Consider the following 19,320-nt stretch of genomic DNA (forward strand, 5'->3'; position numbering starts at 1 on the left):
TTCATCAGGGACTGGATGAACTGCAATCACCTTAAGCTCAACCCCGACAAGACGGAGCTGGTACTTAAGGTGGCAGCTCCAGTCCCTGACTTCTTTGTTTTGGCCCCCTTCCCTTGGTACCTTCCTCCTAGGCTAAAACACTGGGGATAACACTTAACCAACACCTCACTCTGCACTCACTTTTTATCACCAATACTATCATTAGCAGCAGCGTACATTAATATCTCTTTGGTCCTGAAGAAAGCCACTGATACAATTCATTGATCACTTGGCTGAAACGTGTCGACCTTATTTAGTGAGCAGTTTTAAATCTATACTGTTATTCACACTGCATTTTAATCCTGCCAGGGACAGCAACCCAATAAAGAAGGAATTTCTGCATCTTCCTAGGCAGTTTTAGATCACTATTAGCCCCCCCTTTTTTTGCGCTGTGCCCACACTACACCATACCTTCACATATGGGATTTTAGCATCCTAGTTATACTAGGGAACATCATTTGAAAAACATCCCTGAGCTCCTTCCTCACAGTGAGGGAGTTGTAGCCCTCAGCAAGACTAGGATTTCCTGCTGGGAGGAGGAACCCATATGATGAAGCAGGTCACCTGTGGGTGACTGAGGGTTCTAGTCCTTAATGGATAATTCCCCTCTTATTGGTTATATCTCTTTCACAATTCTTTTTGAGGGAACTTGCATATTCATCACACACAACTCACACACAACTCACATGCTAACATATAGACCCGAGGTAGTATGGTGTTATGGATTACATATAGGGTAAATTCCCCTCGTTGGTCTTTAAACTAAATTCCCTAGGACTCCACCCCACCATTTTGTTGTTATAGGTGTATCTGTTCCGCCTGCTCTCTCAAGGCCACCCTAAACTGATTTACGGGCATACTAAGAAAAGGGTTGCTTCCTGCTGACACAGTCGCAGTGGACTCGAGTAGAGTAGGCAAGGAGTTAGGAATAATATCCACAGTGTCCGCAGTGTGGGGAGCAATAGAAAGTATGTTAATCTAGCGTAGCTCTAATTCATTTGCCCCCAGGTTTTCATAGATTGGTTCAAACTGGCCCATTGAAGACTCTATGAGTTTATTACATAGGTCCTTTTTGTATCCACTAGTTTGTCCTTTTCCACTACCCCAGTGTCCCTGCAGAGGTTAGAAGTGCTATACCTATATCTAGAACAAGTTATGGGGAGGTGTAACCTACTACCCTTAAAGCGTGGAGAGGTCCTCTAGTGCAAGGATGGAGGGTTACGTCCACCCTTTGAAATACTACAGAACAAAAAGTATCTCTTCCGGAGCCCGACCATCTCCTTGGAGGCTAAGATAGGATCAATGGTACACTGCGTGATGACACACCCACTGTTTAGGGATGGGTAGGTAAAATTACCCTTTTCTTTATATAACCCTTACCCGCTCTAGTAGTGGCATGCTTCATTATCAGGTTCACCATGACTCCTAAAGGTCAGGGTGTGCTCAACAGTATTCCAGGGAGCACTTATCACGATAGGGGTATGAATGTGTAACTTTAAAGATAAAATTCCTCACCCACTCCTTAAGTATCCTTTATTTGTAGAGTAGAAGGGAAGGATAACATATATTATAGGGTCTGATGATGTGATGGTCCTATAACCCTAAATCAACAACATGTTTCATCCCTAGCCTACCAGCCTGTATGAAGTACTCGGCTGTCGTCAGGGTTTGTAGCGAAGAGGTCACTCCCCAAATGGCGTGGCTAACGTGTGGTTATTACTGAGAGCATACGATTAGGGATGTATGACGTTACAACACATACTTTTACAACGCATACCTTTACAACACATTTCTTACAACGCAACATCCTTTACAACGCATTCCATTACAACGCATGCCATTACAACGAATTAAAAAAAACTACCTTCACAACGCATTCCATTACAACGCATACTACCTTTACAACGCATACCATTACATTGCATGTATGGTAAGTATTGGATAGTGTAGGGGTAAAAATGTCTATTCTAACTCCAGGGGGGTGCAACAGTAGGGTAAGTGTAGGATGGTGTAGGGGTACAAATTAGTATTCTAACTCCAGGGGGTGCAACAGTAGGGTAAGTGTTGGATAGTGTAGGGATACAAATTACTATTCTAACTCCAGGGGGTGCAACAGTAGGGTAAGTGTTGGATAGTGTAAGGGTACTATGCATTGTAATGGTATGTGTTGTAATGGTATGCATTGTAATGACTGCGTTGTAATGATATGAGTTGTAATTGTATGCGTTGTAGTGTCATGCGTGGTAATGGTTACGTTGTAATGGCATGCGTTGTAAGGGATGTTGCGTTGTAATGACTACGTTGTAATGGTAGTGCGTTGTAAAAGTTTTTTGTAAAGGTTGTTTCTCTACAATTAGCATGAATAAGATTCGTAAAATGTGTACTTGCCGCTGTTGGGAATTAACCAAATCGAGTTGGAGGTATGTTCCCACAGGGGCCTGAGCAACTGAGCCTGAGTTAGGTACATGGACGGGATTGGACATTTGATGAAAGTGTGCCTACAAGGCCTCCCCCTCACGCCCCCATGGGAACGTTTCTCCCACTCATTTTGAGTAATTCCCAATGGCGGCAAGTACACATTTTACTAATCTTATACATGCTAACTGCATGCTCTCAGTAATAACCACAAGTTAGTCATGTCATCATTGTGGTAGTGACCTCCTCTCTACCCACCCTGACGTAAGCTCAGGACCTCATACCGGCCAGTAAAACATGTTGGTGATTTAGGGTCATAGGACCATCATATCCTCACAGCCTATAATATATTGTATCCCTCCCTCGCACTCTAGAAAGGATACTTTAGGAGTGGGTGAGGAATTTTATCTTTGAAGTTATGCCCCCTTACTCCCTTTCTTCAAAGGTACTCCCTGGAATGATGATAGTTGGCCCAAGGAACACAGGGCCTAGAATTTTTAAGGTAGGCACACACACTCTAACAAGGGTGATTTTTTTTCATATCTGGATGTCTTGCTTGATGCTGATTTATGATGGAACCCTTTATTGTACAGTAAGCAGTAGGATCTTGTCCAGACCAATGCAGCCATCTGTAAGTTTGCCTCCAATTGGGTGGGAATCCGATTAGCGCCCTGCTATAAGTTTATCGAGCTAAGAGTGTCTCTAAAGCTTGTTATGGGAGTGCAATCTGGGGTTATAGATCACATGATCCCATCCAGGTGGATGAAAAAAGAGCACCCCTTCCTACATAATGCAAGATGAGCTGGGAGTAAGCTACCTCTCTGACTTTATAGCCCTTCGCCCCCTTTTATGTTGGGTTGACACTTGGACGAAAGGAGCCCACTTAAATAGAGCGATATTGCAGGACTGTCCATCTCTTGACTGTGCTCTGAAAATCCTGTAGCTAAAGTATTTCAAGATAGCCCTTCAGAACTTGGGAAGGGGGACCTGTTTATTAGCCCGAATAAGATTGTAAACTCAGATAGAGTCTGGGTCAGCCAGAAATTTGTGAGACCTAGACTACATGAGATAGAGAGTCTCTGGCCCTACAGAAAATGTTGGACGATGATATGTGTTATTGAAAACAAATTTAGTCATAGAACCTTAATCTGACTTGTCTTACTTCTAGCAATACACGATATTTGTTGACTAGATTCACCCTTAATTTGTTACCCCAACTACTCGCTTTTCCTCTGGGATGGCATGATCCTTCTTCTTTGGCACCTTGCGGCTGCGACACGTGTCTACGCAGGATACCATGCATTTTACAATATTTTGCGTGTTTTATGACTTTCAGAGAAAGGCTTTTTTGGTCCCTCTTTTTAAATCTTGAGATATTAAGCAAGTACAGTCAGCTCTTTTGTTTTTACAAATGCTCTCTAAGTACATTGTTGTAATGTTGCTAGTTTTTAAAGGCTGTTGTCAGATCAAGAAATTTGATGTGGGATTGATTGTACCCTGATACAGTGGTATGAATCGTTCATTACTTTAATTTCGGTATGACACTTATCTGATTGTGTATTTGCTGTATGCTTTTATGGTTCTTTCATTTTAACAGAATAATGCTTATTATTGACTGATTGATTGATATTCTGTGGCACACCTATAAGAAGGGGAAACAGGATGTCAAAAACCATTTTCGGCGATTCATTGTCCGGTTGCTGGAAAAACCCACTTTTGTTCTACCCGAATTCTGCCTCTGGGTTTTACATATGATGCTGAGGGAGAACTTGAAAAGAAGGGAAACCTGATGCCAAACCAATTCTTGAGTTTCCACTGTTTAGTTGCTGCAAAACCCTAATTTTATTTCACTAAACGTCCATCTCTGGAGTTATTGTGGATACAGTGGTTGCTCAATTTTAGAGTTAGATGTGGGAGGACATTAGGATTACACTCCCCACACACACCCACATCCCTCAGAACCCAAGTTAAGAATGACTGAAGAATGTTGGCATCTTAAGAATGCCCAAAGTGTGCAGGATTGGCCCCAGGAATTGTTATCCCATTGGGTGGGATGTGCCCAAGAGTCGTTCACTCCCACTATCTCATATCAGGCATAAATGTGGCATTTGTATAAACCAATCAAATCCTGGCAGAATCAAACCGAATCTCACTCCTGAGAAGGGAATAGAGAACTTCAGTATGCAAAAACTGGGATACAGTCTCCCTATTTGAACCTACAATCACAAAAATGTATCCCCTGCCTAGTGTACAAAATCACTTCACAAAATTAGTCTTGCTAGTGAAGAAAAGGAAAAAAAGGAAAAAGGCTTTATCTCTCTGTTGGAGCCTGGCCCACTCTGGTAGTGGCATGCTTCATCATCGGGTCTCGTCCTGGTCCCTAAAAACCAGGATAGGCTTGACCGTATTTCAAGAAGCTTTTTGAATATTTTCCCTAGTGGGGTACCTAAAAAGATAAAAATACCTCAAACTAATCTTGCTATCCCTTTATTAACAGTTAATTGAGTATGGTTAAAATTAACTTACAGTAAAGGGAGTAAAAATATAATGGTCCTATTACCCTTAACTATTTTTCAATGTGTTTCAGCCATTTAACGATGGCCCTTGGGGTCACAAACAAACACACTGTCCTGGTTCAAAACATGCACTGCTCTTCATGCATACAAGGTAAGATATTACTTGCCTCAAAAAGGCCTTAATAGGTCTTTAACCCTGTAGTAAAGACATGCAAATAGTAAAGGAACACAAAATAAGACTTCAACTATAGTCTGCAAAATTGCATCTGTTGAGAAGCACTCATAGTGTTATGTAATTTTTATATCCAATGTGATGGTCATTCTACAAACAATTGTGTTAAATGATTAAGGTTCTGATGCATATGCTGTCATGCAAACATGCAATAGTCACTCATAAAATGCTCATGTTGTGTGCCACACATAGTGTGTTTTTTATATGTCTTTCTAAGCAGCATAACATGCTAAGTGATGGATAGTTTCATAATGTCAGCACTGGTGCCATACCATTCATATATTGGGACTTACCCTATTGGGGAATTATAAATGTACGTGGGAGGAGGGGAAACCATACCCCTGTAGTCACACACTGGAGGTATAATTTCATCATCTACAGGGGGTTGAGCTCAGGTTCATTTAATGACCTTAAGGGTTCACCTTAACAAGGGCGTTATTATTTCTTGAGGTAGGTAGCCACCCATCGCAAATAACAATCCAGTTTCTTATAGTTGTGCATTCTTGTTAGCAGGCAAAACACAGGAGGAATGCTGATAGAATCCTAATTTATACCATAATTAATTACATCACTTTTATTATTGGATCTGTCAAATTCTGCTTGTGTTTGATGTCTTCATTTCTTTCCCTAGGGCTTTCGTTTGCTCTTAGCCAGCCCGCTTGCATGCTTCGATCTGTTTGAACAGAAAAAGAAAGAAGGCCATGGAGATGCTGCAATGTTCCAGGGTAAGCTGAGATAACTCTCTTCCACAAAAAATGATGTGTGTGACTAGCATCTCGCATCTGATATGAAATATCGGGCAGCGCAAATCTAGGCTCTTGCGATCAGAATCTACTGGTAGAATCCAAGCAAAAAACTCAGTTTCAAAGGCTTAAATATGTGTTTGGAAATTTGAAAATCTATCAACAGTGATCAAACTAAAAAACTATTATAGAAATAAGATATCTGTAAAATTAGTAGTGTTCATTCGTGATAAACGATTACATCTCGTGTTTCCTTTTCATCCACGTGTTCTCCATCAGACTGTGTGTGGTAAAGATGTCCCTCTGGACATGTAGGCTTGGTAAACATATATTAAAGAAGAACATAAGTGCAAGTGATAAACACGGGGATTATGCTTAATTGACAACGAGCCTAGAATGTTCAATCTACTTCCTTCTAGGATTCCATTACAGAATCTCCCACACAACCAACCAAGTGCCAGTTTACAACATTTTTCCCAGAAGAGTAAATTACTCTCTTTCAAAGGTACTTCCCACACGTTCCTGTTGGCACTACAATTCTGCACCTACCCACAATCAACACGTGGCACAGTGAATGCAGCACAGAACACCAGAAACCGCCTACTTTACACACAGCATCTGAGCCAATGCATAGGATTCTCTTTGCTTTCTCAGTGGTGCAAGAGTTATTTCAGCACCATGTAATAATGAACGGAAACATACAGTTCATATATCCTCGTACAAAATAGTAACTGTGCTCCCAGTGAGAGATCTGGGTTTGGCGTGTTTGCAAACACTCTTAACATGATTAATGAAGTAAATTGGTTACCGTATTTCTTAGAATAGTATACATTATTGCTGTAGGAGTTCAGGATACAGTTATTTGTTACACATGGGTCCAATACCCATCCACTATCCTAAACATGCTTTTCAAAATGCTGGCATTCACTGCAAGTATGGCACAGCAGTGAGAAGCAACTGTTTTTTTTTCCACATCTAAGAAGCAACAGTGTTCAATCTTGAAGCATGGAGAATGCTTCAGTCCAGTTTTATTTCTATGTTTACAGTAGTACATTTTTAATAGCATGTTCACAGTAGTGTGTAGATTTGAAATCCAAATGCAACGTAAAATTGTAGGGAGAATTATGTGGGTATTTTTTCACCTTTCTGTTGACTAGCATTATAGACAACGTCTTTATTTCATGTCACTCAGAAACCCTCGGTGTACAACGTCATTGTAGTCATAGTTGCCTACTTATATTTTGTTCTCTTGGCTATGGCTCTCAAAAAGAGCTATTATCATGAATATCAGATTCTGATTCCAGATATTCACTGTTTTTACATAGAAACAATGGAAAACAAGTTATTTTTCACTGTTATAGAAGAAACACTCACTTATGTTTCCCCCATTTCACCCAGATTCCCAGAGACATGGGCAACGTGGTGTAAGGGTGGCTGGGCGATCACATCCCCTTTACAGCCTCTCGTGTCACCACACACCTTAGGAAGGCAGGAGCATAAAGGGTTCTCTTCTTCTGCCAACTGCCACAGTCCCTCTCTCTGCTAACCGCCACTAATGGGAAGTTGAAAGCTCTGCTGGCAGAGATGTCAAACAGCCTGTCAGAACAACTCTGACTCTCTGCTCGATGGTTAGGAGATAGGAGAGAGGGTGCCTTCTATGATGAGGGAGAGGGAAGGAGCAGACGTTTGTAGGTGGCAGAGGTCAGGTATTATTTTGAATAGTCGGGCTAGGAGCAGTAGTAGGGGAGGGATTCTCTAAAGAAAGGGTGGTAGTGGTGAGAAGGCTAGACACTAGTTTTTTTTTAATTTGTGCAGAGGAATGTAAATTAATACTCATACTGTTGTGTGGCAATAAGCCAGGTACGCATTTTTGAATATTTTAAGAAGGTGGGGTGGATAATGCTGAAGTTGTGTGGGCAGGTGGCAGGATGTCAATGAGGTTTTTTTTAAATTTGGGGTTGGTGGAGAGGTAAAGCAAGAGGGTGGTAGGCCAGACACCAGCAGTAAACAAAGCATGGAGTTGAAGAAGGCAAAGCCACGTTCTCTATGTCTCTTCCACATCTCACCTACAAATGGACAGCTTTTGAGACCAAAGGCAGATAAAATTGAAGGTCATACTTAACCTAATTCTAGGAGCCGTTCCCGAGACGTCGCTTGCTGTCAACGTCCTGAGGTAAGTCACAAACAGTAGAAGCCACAACATCCTCCACGTACGTCATCTCAAGACATGGTTTCCCACCGCTCCTCACACCCTCATGCTGAAGAACCTGTGCAAGAGTCTCTCCTGTGCCTCCCACCTTTCCTGGAATAGGGCGACTCAAATCCAAATTTTCTCATGCACTATGGGATTAGTTGGAATGGCTGTTGCCGTCACTTCCGGATGCTAATCGTAACAACCTGGCCCAGTTGATTTCGGATGGGAAACAGACTGCTAAATTAACCATTTTGTGTGGGATAGACACCACTGATTCGGCTGGCAGTGTCATGGCTTCTTCTGTGGTTTTGCGCCGGTGGGCTTGGTTTCGTACCATTGAGTTTTCAGAGTCATTACAAACCACTTTAGTTGACATGCCTTTTGATGGCCTCTATGTATGTGGCATCCATGCTGACACTGCTTTGTGCCATTTTTGAGACAGTCGGGGTAGGGTATACACTTAGCGCACATGCATCAAGCTTATTTGCAGTCGCAAACATTGCAAATCGCAAAAAAAGGACATTTGCGTCTGCAAAATAGCCTTTCCCAATGCATGAATCTTAGTTTGCGAAATTCACAAATATAAGGAATCGCTAAAATAGCGAGCAAGATTTTAGCAATTAAAGAATCGCAATGAAATGGATGAAAAATCGCAAATTGCAATTTCCGTATTTGTGATTTGGTAAAATGGTATCGCAAATAGCGATTGCGATTATTAGCGATTCGCTAAGAAATTAGCGATTTTTTTCATGCTTTAATTTTGCATCTCCTTATTAGCGATTCCTTAAAAATCGCTATTAAGGAATCGCAAATGCTAACTTTGATGCGTGTGACCCTTAGCTCTGTTTCACTTCTCTCAACCTTCATTGTGATTCTACAGCTTAGTTGTTCATGCTCAGCTTGTTATTCTGTGTTGTGTCACTGACTTGCATCTGTGTTCTGTTACGCTTTTTGGAGGTCCGCTATGTGGGTTGGCCCTGTATAGCACGTCACCCGGAGTGGTGTTCCTGCTTCTACTGGTCTTATTCTTCTTTGTATTTACCCTGTCAATGACAGGTTGTCTTTGTGACCTTATGTGGGTCTATTTCCTATAGAATAGGTTTTTCTCTTATCTCTGCTGAAGGTCTCCGCACCCAAGAGATATATTTTCAGTGGTAATTCTTTCTCGAACGGATCGATTACCTGTGTTACCTGCTCTTAGGAGCACTTGCAGTAGGCATATTGGAATTCTTATTATTAATTTGGTATCCCTAATGAGATCCTGTGGGTTCTTTTACCCGTGGGAAAGTTGTGTAAAATGTGTTGAGATGCCACTACGGGTGCATCGTTAGTCTCTCCCGATTCCCTCAGGGAGCACCCTTTACGTTAAAGCATTTTCAGTGGGGCCGTGGAATGTCTGGTAGGGTCTCTACTTGGCAATCCACATTCTGGGCCTGAACAGTGATTTCTGTTGGGACATCTTTTTCTCTTGTGGCCCCATTTTCTTTCAGCGACCTTTCTCACCTTTCTTCAGCAGGTTACGGAGTGTTATTTCCGCTATTCTGTTTTTGTCCTGCTCATCTCCTTTATAGGTGGTCTTTTTCACATTCTTCATCTGTGTGGTCGTGCAGGAGAGTCTCAGATTCTCTATCTCTCTTTCCTTTTACGACATGATCGTGTCCTTGTTCTGACTCTTTCTGTGAGATCCTGAGAACAATTGTTGCATATATGCAAAATAGTTTTCCCGTCTGCTTTTATTTTGTATGGCATCAAGGTGTTTGCATTTCTCTTCTCTCACCATGCTCCTTCTGTCAGTTAATGGCTTCATCCATCTGAATATGGATTTTTACTACTGGTTTCTAACCAATGGTTCCATCTGTGGGCTTCCTTTCCTGTAAGGTTGGTTGTTTTTTCACAGACGGTTCTGTTTGGTTGTGCTATATGGTGTCGTATAGCCTTGTCTTTAGGAATCTGTTATTGCCACCCATGTCACTTTTGGAGTTCCTTTCTTCATTAGGTGATTTCTTCCCACTTGTGGTGATTTTCACTTCTTTTTACTGAAGTTGCGTAAATTCTTTGGAAACACTGTGTTTGGCATATTATGCACAGGGCTCGGTTCAAGCACTTGCATTTCCATTCATTCAGGGCTTGCAAGTGATTGTCCTTCTCTTTCCTTTAATTTTGTTGATTCCGGCTTTTTATGGAATGTCTGTTCCTCTAATGAATATATATTGTTTTTTTCACCTTTTGATTGCCATTTTCATTGTTGGTTCAACATTTTGGACCTTATGCTTTATGCAGCTTCTTTTCCCCTATGGGACTATGTTTTTGTTACTTTTTCATTGGCTTCTGCTTTGTCTGTTAGCCTTCACCGTCCCGACAGTCTCTGCCTTCCAGTATTGGTCTTCACTCAACTTGGCCTATTTTAGGCCCAGTTCACCCTTGTATTGTTTATCACAAGGTTCCTTTTCTTGTTGCTTTCTTTCAGGATGTGGCTCTTACCAGCCTTTTTAAGGCTTCAAATTAGCTAGCATATTTTCTTAATGTTTCACCGTTTTTTCTTTCGTTGAGGGGTGTGATTCTCATTCTCTCTCTCTCTCTCGTCCTTCCTTCCTTCTATTTCTTGGTACTATAATGCTGATTGCTCAGCCCTATAATACTTTTGTTCATGTACGTCAGCGTGGTGCTGCTTTCATCTTTATATTTTATATATATCACTGTATTATCCACTATCGTCATGGCAATGGTCTATTGACATGTGTATGTCTTGGATATAGGTATTTATGTCTGTATCGCAATGTTGATATATCTATATGCCTTTTTGTAACATGGCCTCCATGTAACCTATTCAAGGCAGTTTATGAAATTGTTTTGCATGCATTGCTTTTCTTCTCCAGCACTCTGTGGTTCTCCCTGTTGGGTGTTTCTAGTGGTGTTCCTTCATCTGGAGTTCTCCCAGGACAAACCCTGTTTTTGTTTTATCCTTACAGATTTGTAGTGGAGGCATGCCTTGTACTTCCCCTTCTGTACATGTGTTTGAGATTTCTTCTTGGTGTTTTCAACCCAGAAAGTCTCAATTGCTGCTGGTACGCACAGCGTTGCTCTGTTATGGTTCCTGTGGCCCTGATGTTCCAGGCTTCAGTTATTCTTGGTTACAATTCCCACTTTCGGTCTGGGCAACATGTAGAGTCTTATTGCTTACTGCTTACCCATGCATCCTCATCTCTCTCTTTTACTGTTAATGTGTGTGGTTCTTCCACGTTGCTTGTGGTGAAGTGTTTTTTCCTTCTCACCTGATTTTCTCACTCCACTGCTTTTTTCTGTCTGTCAGTAGACCAGTTGGTTCTATGTATGGATTTTTTGGTAAGGTCAGTTCGCAGACCCACCTCCAGGGATGGTGTTGCTTTGGTATTTAATTCTAAGGTAAGGAATCAGGGGCTAGATGTCTCTATCAGATAGACAAGTTTCTCACCTTCGGTAATGCATTATCTGTTAGAGACTTATTTTTCTTCTTACCTACAAGATCTGTTTCTTGATATTATTTAGTACATTACCACTTGTAGTGGTTGATTAATTATATAGTATGTTACCACTTGTTTCCATAGCCAGTTCCTATGGTGGCTTGTGTTTTGACGTGGAAATTAGTCACGGAAGAAAATAACGTCAGTGCGTCGGGGAAGGGCGCATATGGACTCTGTTGACATCACATCCGGTGGAGGACACCACGACGGAGTCACACACCACCCTAAAGTGACGTGCAGAGGTTATGCTCGAAAGCTTTTCCGCATCCAGTTTGGTGCCTGGGGAGAATTCTAAGGTAAGCAATCTGCGTCTAGACTATATCTCTACCACATAACTTGTTACCGAAGGTAAGTAACTTCTCCTTCTAACTCCTCTTTCTTCAGTAACTAGTCATCCACATTCTGCTACCATCTGATGGAACACTGGACCCTTCTTACCAATTATCCTGTGATGACCCTTTATAGGTGCCTAGGAGGTAAAGGGAAGTTCACATCAGTCAAACATTTCAATTTACAGTGTAACCCATTTGGCCACACGTTAAGGTCCAGGAATCAATAAGTAAAGTTTAATCAGTTTTATTACAAATTAAGGACAAAACGGATGTATATGAATTTCAAGAACATATTGTAAAGATGCAGAATCACCAAAGGTAATCCTAAATATCGAATACATTAAAACTTAGTAGCATAAGGCATCCCAGAAATTCAGTTGCAGCAATACAAAAGATAAGAAATAGAATCTGATGATCAGTGTACAGATCTCAATCCTCCCATCTATGCATGAATGAATCTAAAGTCAAAGGAAGGATTTTTATATTCCTATCAGCTAGCCCAAACTATTCTTATTTCCACCAAACTACAGGCACAATTTTATAAAACCTGCTTTTTTCTCTACTACACACCTGACAAGATCGCAAAATGGGGAACCGGCAAGGGGACTTGCTGCCCGAGATGCAATCTATCAAAAGCAGATTCTGTTCATATCTTTGCCTCTTGTCCTGCGCTAAGACCCTTGATAGAAGATATAGAGAGATTTCTAACCTCAGTTCTTTGCAGAAATGTCACCCTGTCACATAAAGTAATGGTACTTGGGACGGAAGACCTAGACAACCTCGGGAGTGGCCATGAATTTATATTTGTAGCTATGGCAGTCTTGCGGCTATGCCTAGCCTCTGCTTGGCTTGATACGTTACCACCCTCCTTTCAACAGTGGCTAGCCAGACTTTTAGCTGTGTATAATATTGAGATAGCTATATACAAGCAGAAAGGCAGATTGCGCCGGAAAAAAGGCAAGAAAATCTGGAGCCCTCTTACACAATGGCGAGACGCACAAAACTAATCATTATTATCAATACTGTTATGCATAATACCGAGATAACTTTATATAAGTTGAAAGACAGATCTCGATCCTAAGGGGTATGAAAACCTGGATTTTTCTTACTCAATGACGAGATGTATAAAACAAAACTGATAAATTTCACTGTTGTTGCCTATGTAGGTTATAGCTTTTGTTGCTCTTCCGTGATATTGGGAATATATAAGTATATATGTATATATATATATATATATATATATATATATATATATATATATATATATATATATATATATATATATATATATATATATATTTATATATATATATATATATAACCACCAAAGCTGACCTCCAGAAGAAATCAGCGGGACACATGCTCCGGGCTCAAATGAAGGATTTATTTGGCTTAATGTACATGCACTCCTGTAGTCTGTGAAACGCTGTGGCAGACGCGTTTCTGGCCGGAATGGCCGTCATCAGTGCCGGTCCCACAGGCAAGTGAAAATTCGTGGGCTCCAGAGACCACTCCCTTTAACAGCAGTCTCTCGACTCCTCCTCCCACAGGTGAGTTTCTTAATTGTGCTGCACCGCCCAGGAGCACTGCATTGTGGATGTTGCAGTTCACGAGGTCCCGTATACAGGTGTATGGGACACAGACTCAAATTAATGACCCCAATTTCTTGGCGCTTCCTGCATTCCACGTCAGGGGTCCTGGGTATTGATGGTACGTCCAAAACCTTCATCAGAGCCCTTATCAGGCAGCTTGATTCCGCCTCCTCTCTCCCCTCGCGCAGATACAACCCAATTGGGGAATACCTCTGCTTGGGGGGGCGCCGCGATGTACTCCTCGTACTGCACCATTTGTTTGCTGATTTCGTGGCGCTCCAGACCGAGAGGGCGTGTCCCTTGCCGGTATCAGCAAAAAGCCGGCTACACACAACCACCAAAGCTTACCTCCAGAAGAAATCAGCGGGACACATGCTCCGGGCTCAAATGAAGGATTTATTTGGCTTAATGTACATGCACTCCTGTAGTCTGTGAAACGCTGTGGCAGACGTGTTTCTGGCCGGAATGGCCGTCATCAGTGCCGGTCCCACAGGCAAGTGAAAATTCGTGGGCTCCAGAGACCACTCCCTTTAACAGCAGTCTCTCGACTCCTCCTCCCACAGGTGAGTTTCTTAATTGTGCTGCACCGCCCAGGAGCACTGCATTGTGGATGTTGCAGTTCACGAGGTCCCGTATACAGGTGTATGGGACACAGACTCAAATTAATGACCCCAATTTCTTGGCGCTTCCTGCATTCCACGTCAGGGGTCCTGGGTATTGATGGTACGTCCAAAACCTTCATCAGAGCCCTTATCAGGCAGCTTGATGCCGCCTCCTCTCTCCCCTCGCGCAGATACAACCCAATTGGGGAATACCTCTGCTTGGGGGGGCGCCGCGATGTACTCCTCGTACTGCACCATTTGTTTGCTGATTTCGTGGAGCTCCAGACCGAGAGGGCGTGTCCCTTGCCGGTATCAGCAAAAAGCCGGCTACACACAACCACCAAAGCTTACCTCCAGAAGAAATCAGCGGGACACATGCTCCGGGCTCAAATGAAGGATTTATTTGGCTTAATGTACATGCACTCCTGTAGTCTGTGAAACGCTGTGGCAGACGTGTTTCTGGCCGGAATGGCCGTCATCAGTGCCGGTCCCACAGGCAAGTGAAAATTCGTGGGCTCCAGAGACCACTCCCTTTAACAGCAGTCTCTCGACTCCTCCTCCCACAGGTGAGTTTCTTAATTGTGCTGCACCGCCCAGGAGCACTGCATTGTGGATGTTGCAGTTCACGAGGTCCCGTATACAGGTGTATGGGACACAGACTCAAATTAATGACCCCAATTTCTTGGCGCTTCCTGCATTCCACGTCAGGGGTCCTGGGTATTGATGGTACGTCCAAAACCTTCATCAGAGCCCTTATCAGGCAGCTTGATGCCGCCTCCTCTCTCCCCTCGCGCAGATACAACCCAATTGGGGAATATGTAAATATATATATTTCTTTTTGAAAAATGTCTATAATGATTATTTGTGTATGATAAGAACAATGTAAAACACATGATGCAAACATTTAAAAAAAAGAATCTAATGTCACCTAAACCAGTCCTAAACTAAAGTTTAAAAGCTAGTGAAATCTAGTTTAATCAGGGAAAGCAGGAAGTTGTCAGCATAGTGGAGACTCTAGCAGAAGTTCCCCAAATCAAGGCAATGCATAGCAAAAAGCCACACAACAAAAATAGAGCGGAGGTCTGTACCCCTCAAAGTCCAATAAAATTTGCCCTAAAGTCTAAAGTGTGAACACCAATTAAACCCAAAGAAAATTCAAGAACTCCACATCAACTCCAGTAGTTTTCCACCTTCTCACAGTAGAAATTAACAACTTCTCTTGATTTTCTCATCCTGCGGTTTGAACAGCAGGACGACCTTGGCTGTTTCCTGGCTCCTGATACAACATGAATAGAAGTCTTCTCTTAGGGCCATATGTATCAACATACCCTTTTGCGATTCCTTAATAGCGATTTCTAAGGAATCGCTATTTAGAAATCGCAAAATGGTATGTATGAAGAAATTCGCTATTTTTAAGCGATTCCTTAAAATTCCTTAATTGCGATTAGCAAATTGCTAATCCCAATTAAGGAATAATTTCCCATTCATTTCTATGGGCCAGGAGGCCCATAGGAATGAATGGGAAATTATTCTCAATTTGCGATTCGCAATTTGCTAATCGCAAATTGAGAATAATTTCAAGGGTGCAGGGGTGTCTCAAGAACACCCTGCTGCACCCCTGAAAATGACAAGTGTGCGCATATGGCGCCATACATGCCCTAAGGGCATGTATGAGCGTCACATGGCACCATTGGATTTTCAAAAAAATGCTTTTTTAAAAGAATTCGCAATTTACCACCCACTAGAAGTTGGTGGTAATTTGCGATTCCTTAAGGCAGTGTTCTTCAATCTGTGGGGCGCGCCCCCCTGGGGGGGGCGCGACACCTTCCCAGGGGGGGCGCGCACTCCACTTCAATCTCACCTTTGTTCCCTGCGTCGGTGCAAGAAGACTCCGGTATGTGGAAGGGGGAGGGAGGGGAGATCGATGGGGCAGGAGGTGCCCGTTCTTTTGTCCTGTTAACTCTCCCAGGAGGGGGTTAATTCACAGAGCTGACATGCTTCAGCGGCAGTGGGAGGCGAGGGGTCTCCTCTGCTACAACCGAAAGCATGTCTGTTTGTTTGCTTTCGGTTTTAGCAGAGGAGACATCCTGCCTCCCACTGCAGCTGAATTAATACCCTCCTGGGAGAGTTAGCTCTTCCCAGAACGGAGTTCGAGTCTCTGTGATTCTGGGAAAATCACTTAATCTCCCTGCGCCTAACAAAAACAAGTGGCTAAAGAATCAGTTGACAAGACTAATACAGAGTCAACACATGCAGATTAGGTCAATGTATCAGAGGGATGCTACTCGAATACAGGGATAGTAATATACACCAATGCCATAGACCAGTCTTTGATTTAAGTAGCTTGATGGGTCTACATATGTGCACTGAAACTGGCTACTGAGAGACTGGTAAGCCTCACCAGTGGCAGCAAAGAAACGAAATAAGGGACCAGAAAAGCACCCACAGACAGGGAGAAAGATCTCAAATGTCACTATATTATGCTGCATTTTCTCCCAGCCAGGGCTGCAGAGAGCCCATTATGGGAGAAAGTGCATCTGCATGTACTCCATCTGCTCCAAGAGGGATCCAAAGATAAACAAATGTTGCCACTCAATCCTTCAGAAGGACACCTAAGGCCGTTCCAAATAGTGCAAGGTACACTTCAAACTTGCCTGGAATTAAGTCCAAACTCCAAATCGTTAAGATTTATGGGGGCTGTTCCAAGCCACAGGCAATGGAACTGGAATATAACTTGTGAAGCATAAGTTAAGATTTTGAGAGCCTGGTACATAAATGCCACATGATCAGGCTGCTCGGACATGTTCTGACTACTTCTGAATGCGCCAATTCACACATCTCAATTCTTTTCTCTCAGCATGAAGCCAAAAGTACAAAGGAGGAGATGGTTGGTAGTTCAACAGAGGACAATAGTGTGGCTTGAATTTAAAATTACACTGAAGTCCCCAAATGTGTACTGTTGTAAGTGGACAATCAAGGTTATTAACAGCAACAGACTGGGGAAACCCTCATAAATGCCATGTAGATTCCATCGAAGGGGAATGGCAATGAAGAACAAGCTTGGGGAGACAGCTGCCTGAAATAAGGATGGTAAGGCAACCCTGCGCAGGGCACCATTACTAAAGATGCAACCCTAGCACCCAGCAGCAGAGGGGGTCTGATCTGGCTAGTGGCAGAGCTGTGGGCCCGGTTAGTTAGATTATCAGCTCTGGGCACATGGGTGAAGAGACCATGGGTTGGCCTGACCGAGGCGGGAGGGGGGCGATCGAATGCCAACAGCTCTTTACATCTGAGGAGACCTTGGCAGCAACTTTGGGAAGAACACACACCACCGCCCCTCTTAAAGGCATTAACCAGAATAGGGAGCTCGGATTTACAGAAAATATTTGAAGAATATCAAATGTTTATCACCCAGTGGGAAATGGTCCGCCCACAGTGGATTGTTAATCAGGTACAACTGCTAACTATCCCTGCTTTGTAAAACCTAAAAAACACCACCCCCTGTTTTTAGTCGACCCTCTTCAAAAATCAGGACATGAGCTAAATATGCCCGGAATGTGGGCGTGGCGGTCGAGTCCAGAAATTTCTGTCAGGTGGTGGGGGGCCCAACATCTAAAATATTTCAGCTAGGGGGGCTCAAGCTACAAAAGTTTGAAGACCTCTGCCTTAAGGGCATTTTGGATTTTTTTTTACCCTTGATACATTGCGTTTAAGGAATCGCTAAATTTGCGATTCCTTAAATGCAATCACAAAATAAGGAATGGCAAATTTTGCGATTCCTTATTTTGCACCCAAATTGTTTGATACATACCATTTTGCGAAAATGGGTTCGCAAACGCCGAAATTCTGCGATTTTCGGCGTTTGCGAACCCATTTGGCCTTGATACATATGGCCCATAGTTCATCAGTGCCTCTCATTCTTGCCAAAAGTTCTCTTCTCGGACCCCACTATCTCTAATACACAATATGCCTCACTAACTTTGAAATCATGTGAAAAGCACCTGCAAAACAAAGAACATTACAGCACATGCAAAACTTTCACTCTGAAGGCTAAACATTGAAGGTCAAATGCTTAAGGCCTTTGGTTAAACTAACTTAATAAAAGAAACTGACAGTGTACACAATAAATACATGATTATATATGCACCTATGATTACAGAATAAATGCAAAATATTAATAAATGAATACGCATGCACATATGAATGAATTTTCACCAAAAGCAGTATAATTCAAAATGCACAAGTGCAAATGTGAACGAGAATTACAATTTGTAACATTATAAGGAATGTATTAGAGCACATAATTAAATGAATGACTACTTTCTACAGTGAATACACTCCAGCCGTATGTTTGCTGCTTCACTTTGCTCTAATAAGGTTTAGGCACACAGTACATATATTGTGCAAATGCACATAAGTATTGCTCCTTAGTGATAGGGGTGGAGCTTAAGTTGTGCATCTCAAATGTTCACTCGCATAGAAGAAAAAAATAGTTATCTTACTTAAACTTTCTGAAGGATACTCTGTCTACCTGCAGATTCCTCACCTCATCTTCTTGAAGGCTGGTTTCCTACAAGTCATTTTAATAAAGTTGCAAGCTTACATTTATCACTGCACCTCACTATTAAGATCTCATTCTTATACTGTATACCTCATAGACATGTAAAATATGGATGGGTACCTGATGTCAAGGCGCCAGTGGGACTGCTTTGTGGCTCCAGTGACGTCAGAGTGGCATAGTTTCCAGCACCAGAATGGTAGTGGTTTCTCTTTGCTCAGTGGTGGGAGTTGCTGCGGGCTCCCGTGGTTTCATTTAAATGTCCTTTGGCCCACAGCAGTCTTACATGCAGGAATGGACTGAAGGGGCTTGTCAAAATAAAGCAATTTTCGAAGTGAGTGTATTCTGCTTCAGCTCAACCGCTGCTATTTTGTTTTCATGTTGATGTTCTTCGGGCTGATGTAGATTGTACGTCAACAAAAATCAAATCTTCTATTTGTATACAGGCCTGGAAACAAAACGCTACACAATCAGCAAGATCCTGTCCACTGACACGCTGAGGCAAGAGAATGCGTATGTTCAGGTAAGGGAGTAGTTTCCCATTTAGCGCATGATTATTTATTCCAAGAGTGAAATCAAATTATAGAGAGCCAATAA

The 19,320-nt window shown here is 42.4% G+C and overlaps 1 protein-coding gene across 1 annotated transcript in view; it reads left to right on the plus strand.

Moving 5' to 3' along the window:
* The window catches only part of LOC147711075 (protein-arginine deiminase type-2-like), a 727,074-nt gene that overhangs the window by 656,093 nt on the left and 51,661 nt on the right, over positions 1 to 19,320 (plus strand). The window contains exons 13-14 of the mRNA XM_086921889.1: positions 5,834 to 5,927; positions 19,170 to 19,246. Coding sequence (XP_086778015.1) covers positions 5,834 to 5,927; positions 19,170 to 19,246 — 171 coding nt within the window. The remainder of the gene's footprint in view (positions 1 to 5,833; positions 5,928 to 19,169; positions 19,247 to 19,320) is intronic.

Source organism: Lissotriton vulgaris, chromosome 5 (assembly GCF_964263255.1).
Source record: "Lissotriton vulgaris chromosome 5, aLisVul1.2, whole genome shotgun sequence".
Taxonomy (NCBI): Eukaryota; Metazoa; Chordata; class Amphibia; order Caudata; family Salamandridae; genus Lissotriton; species Lissotriton vulgaris.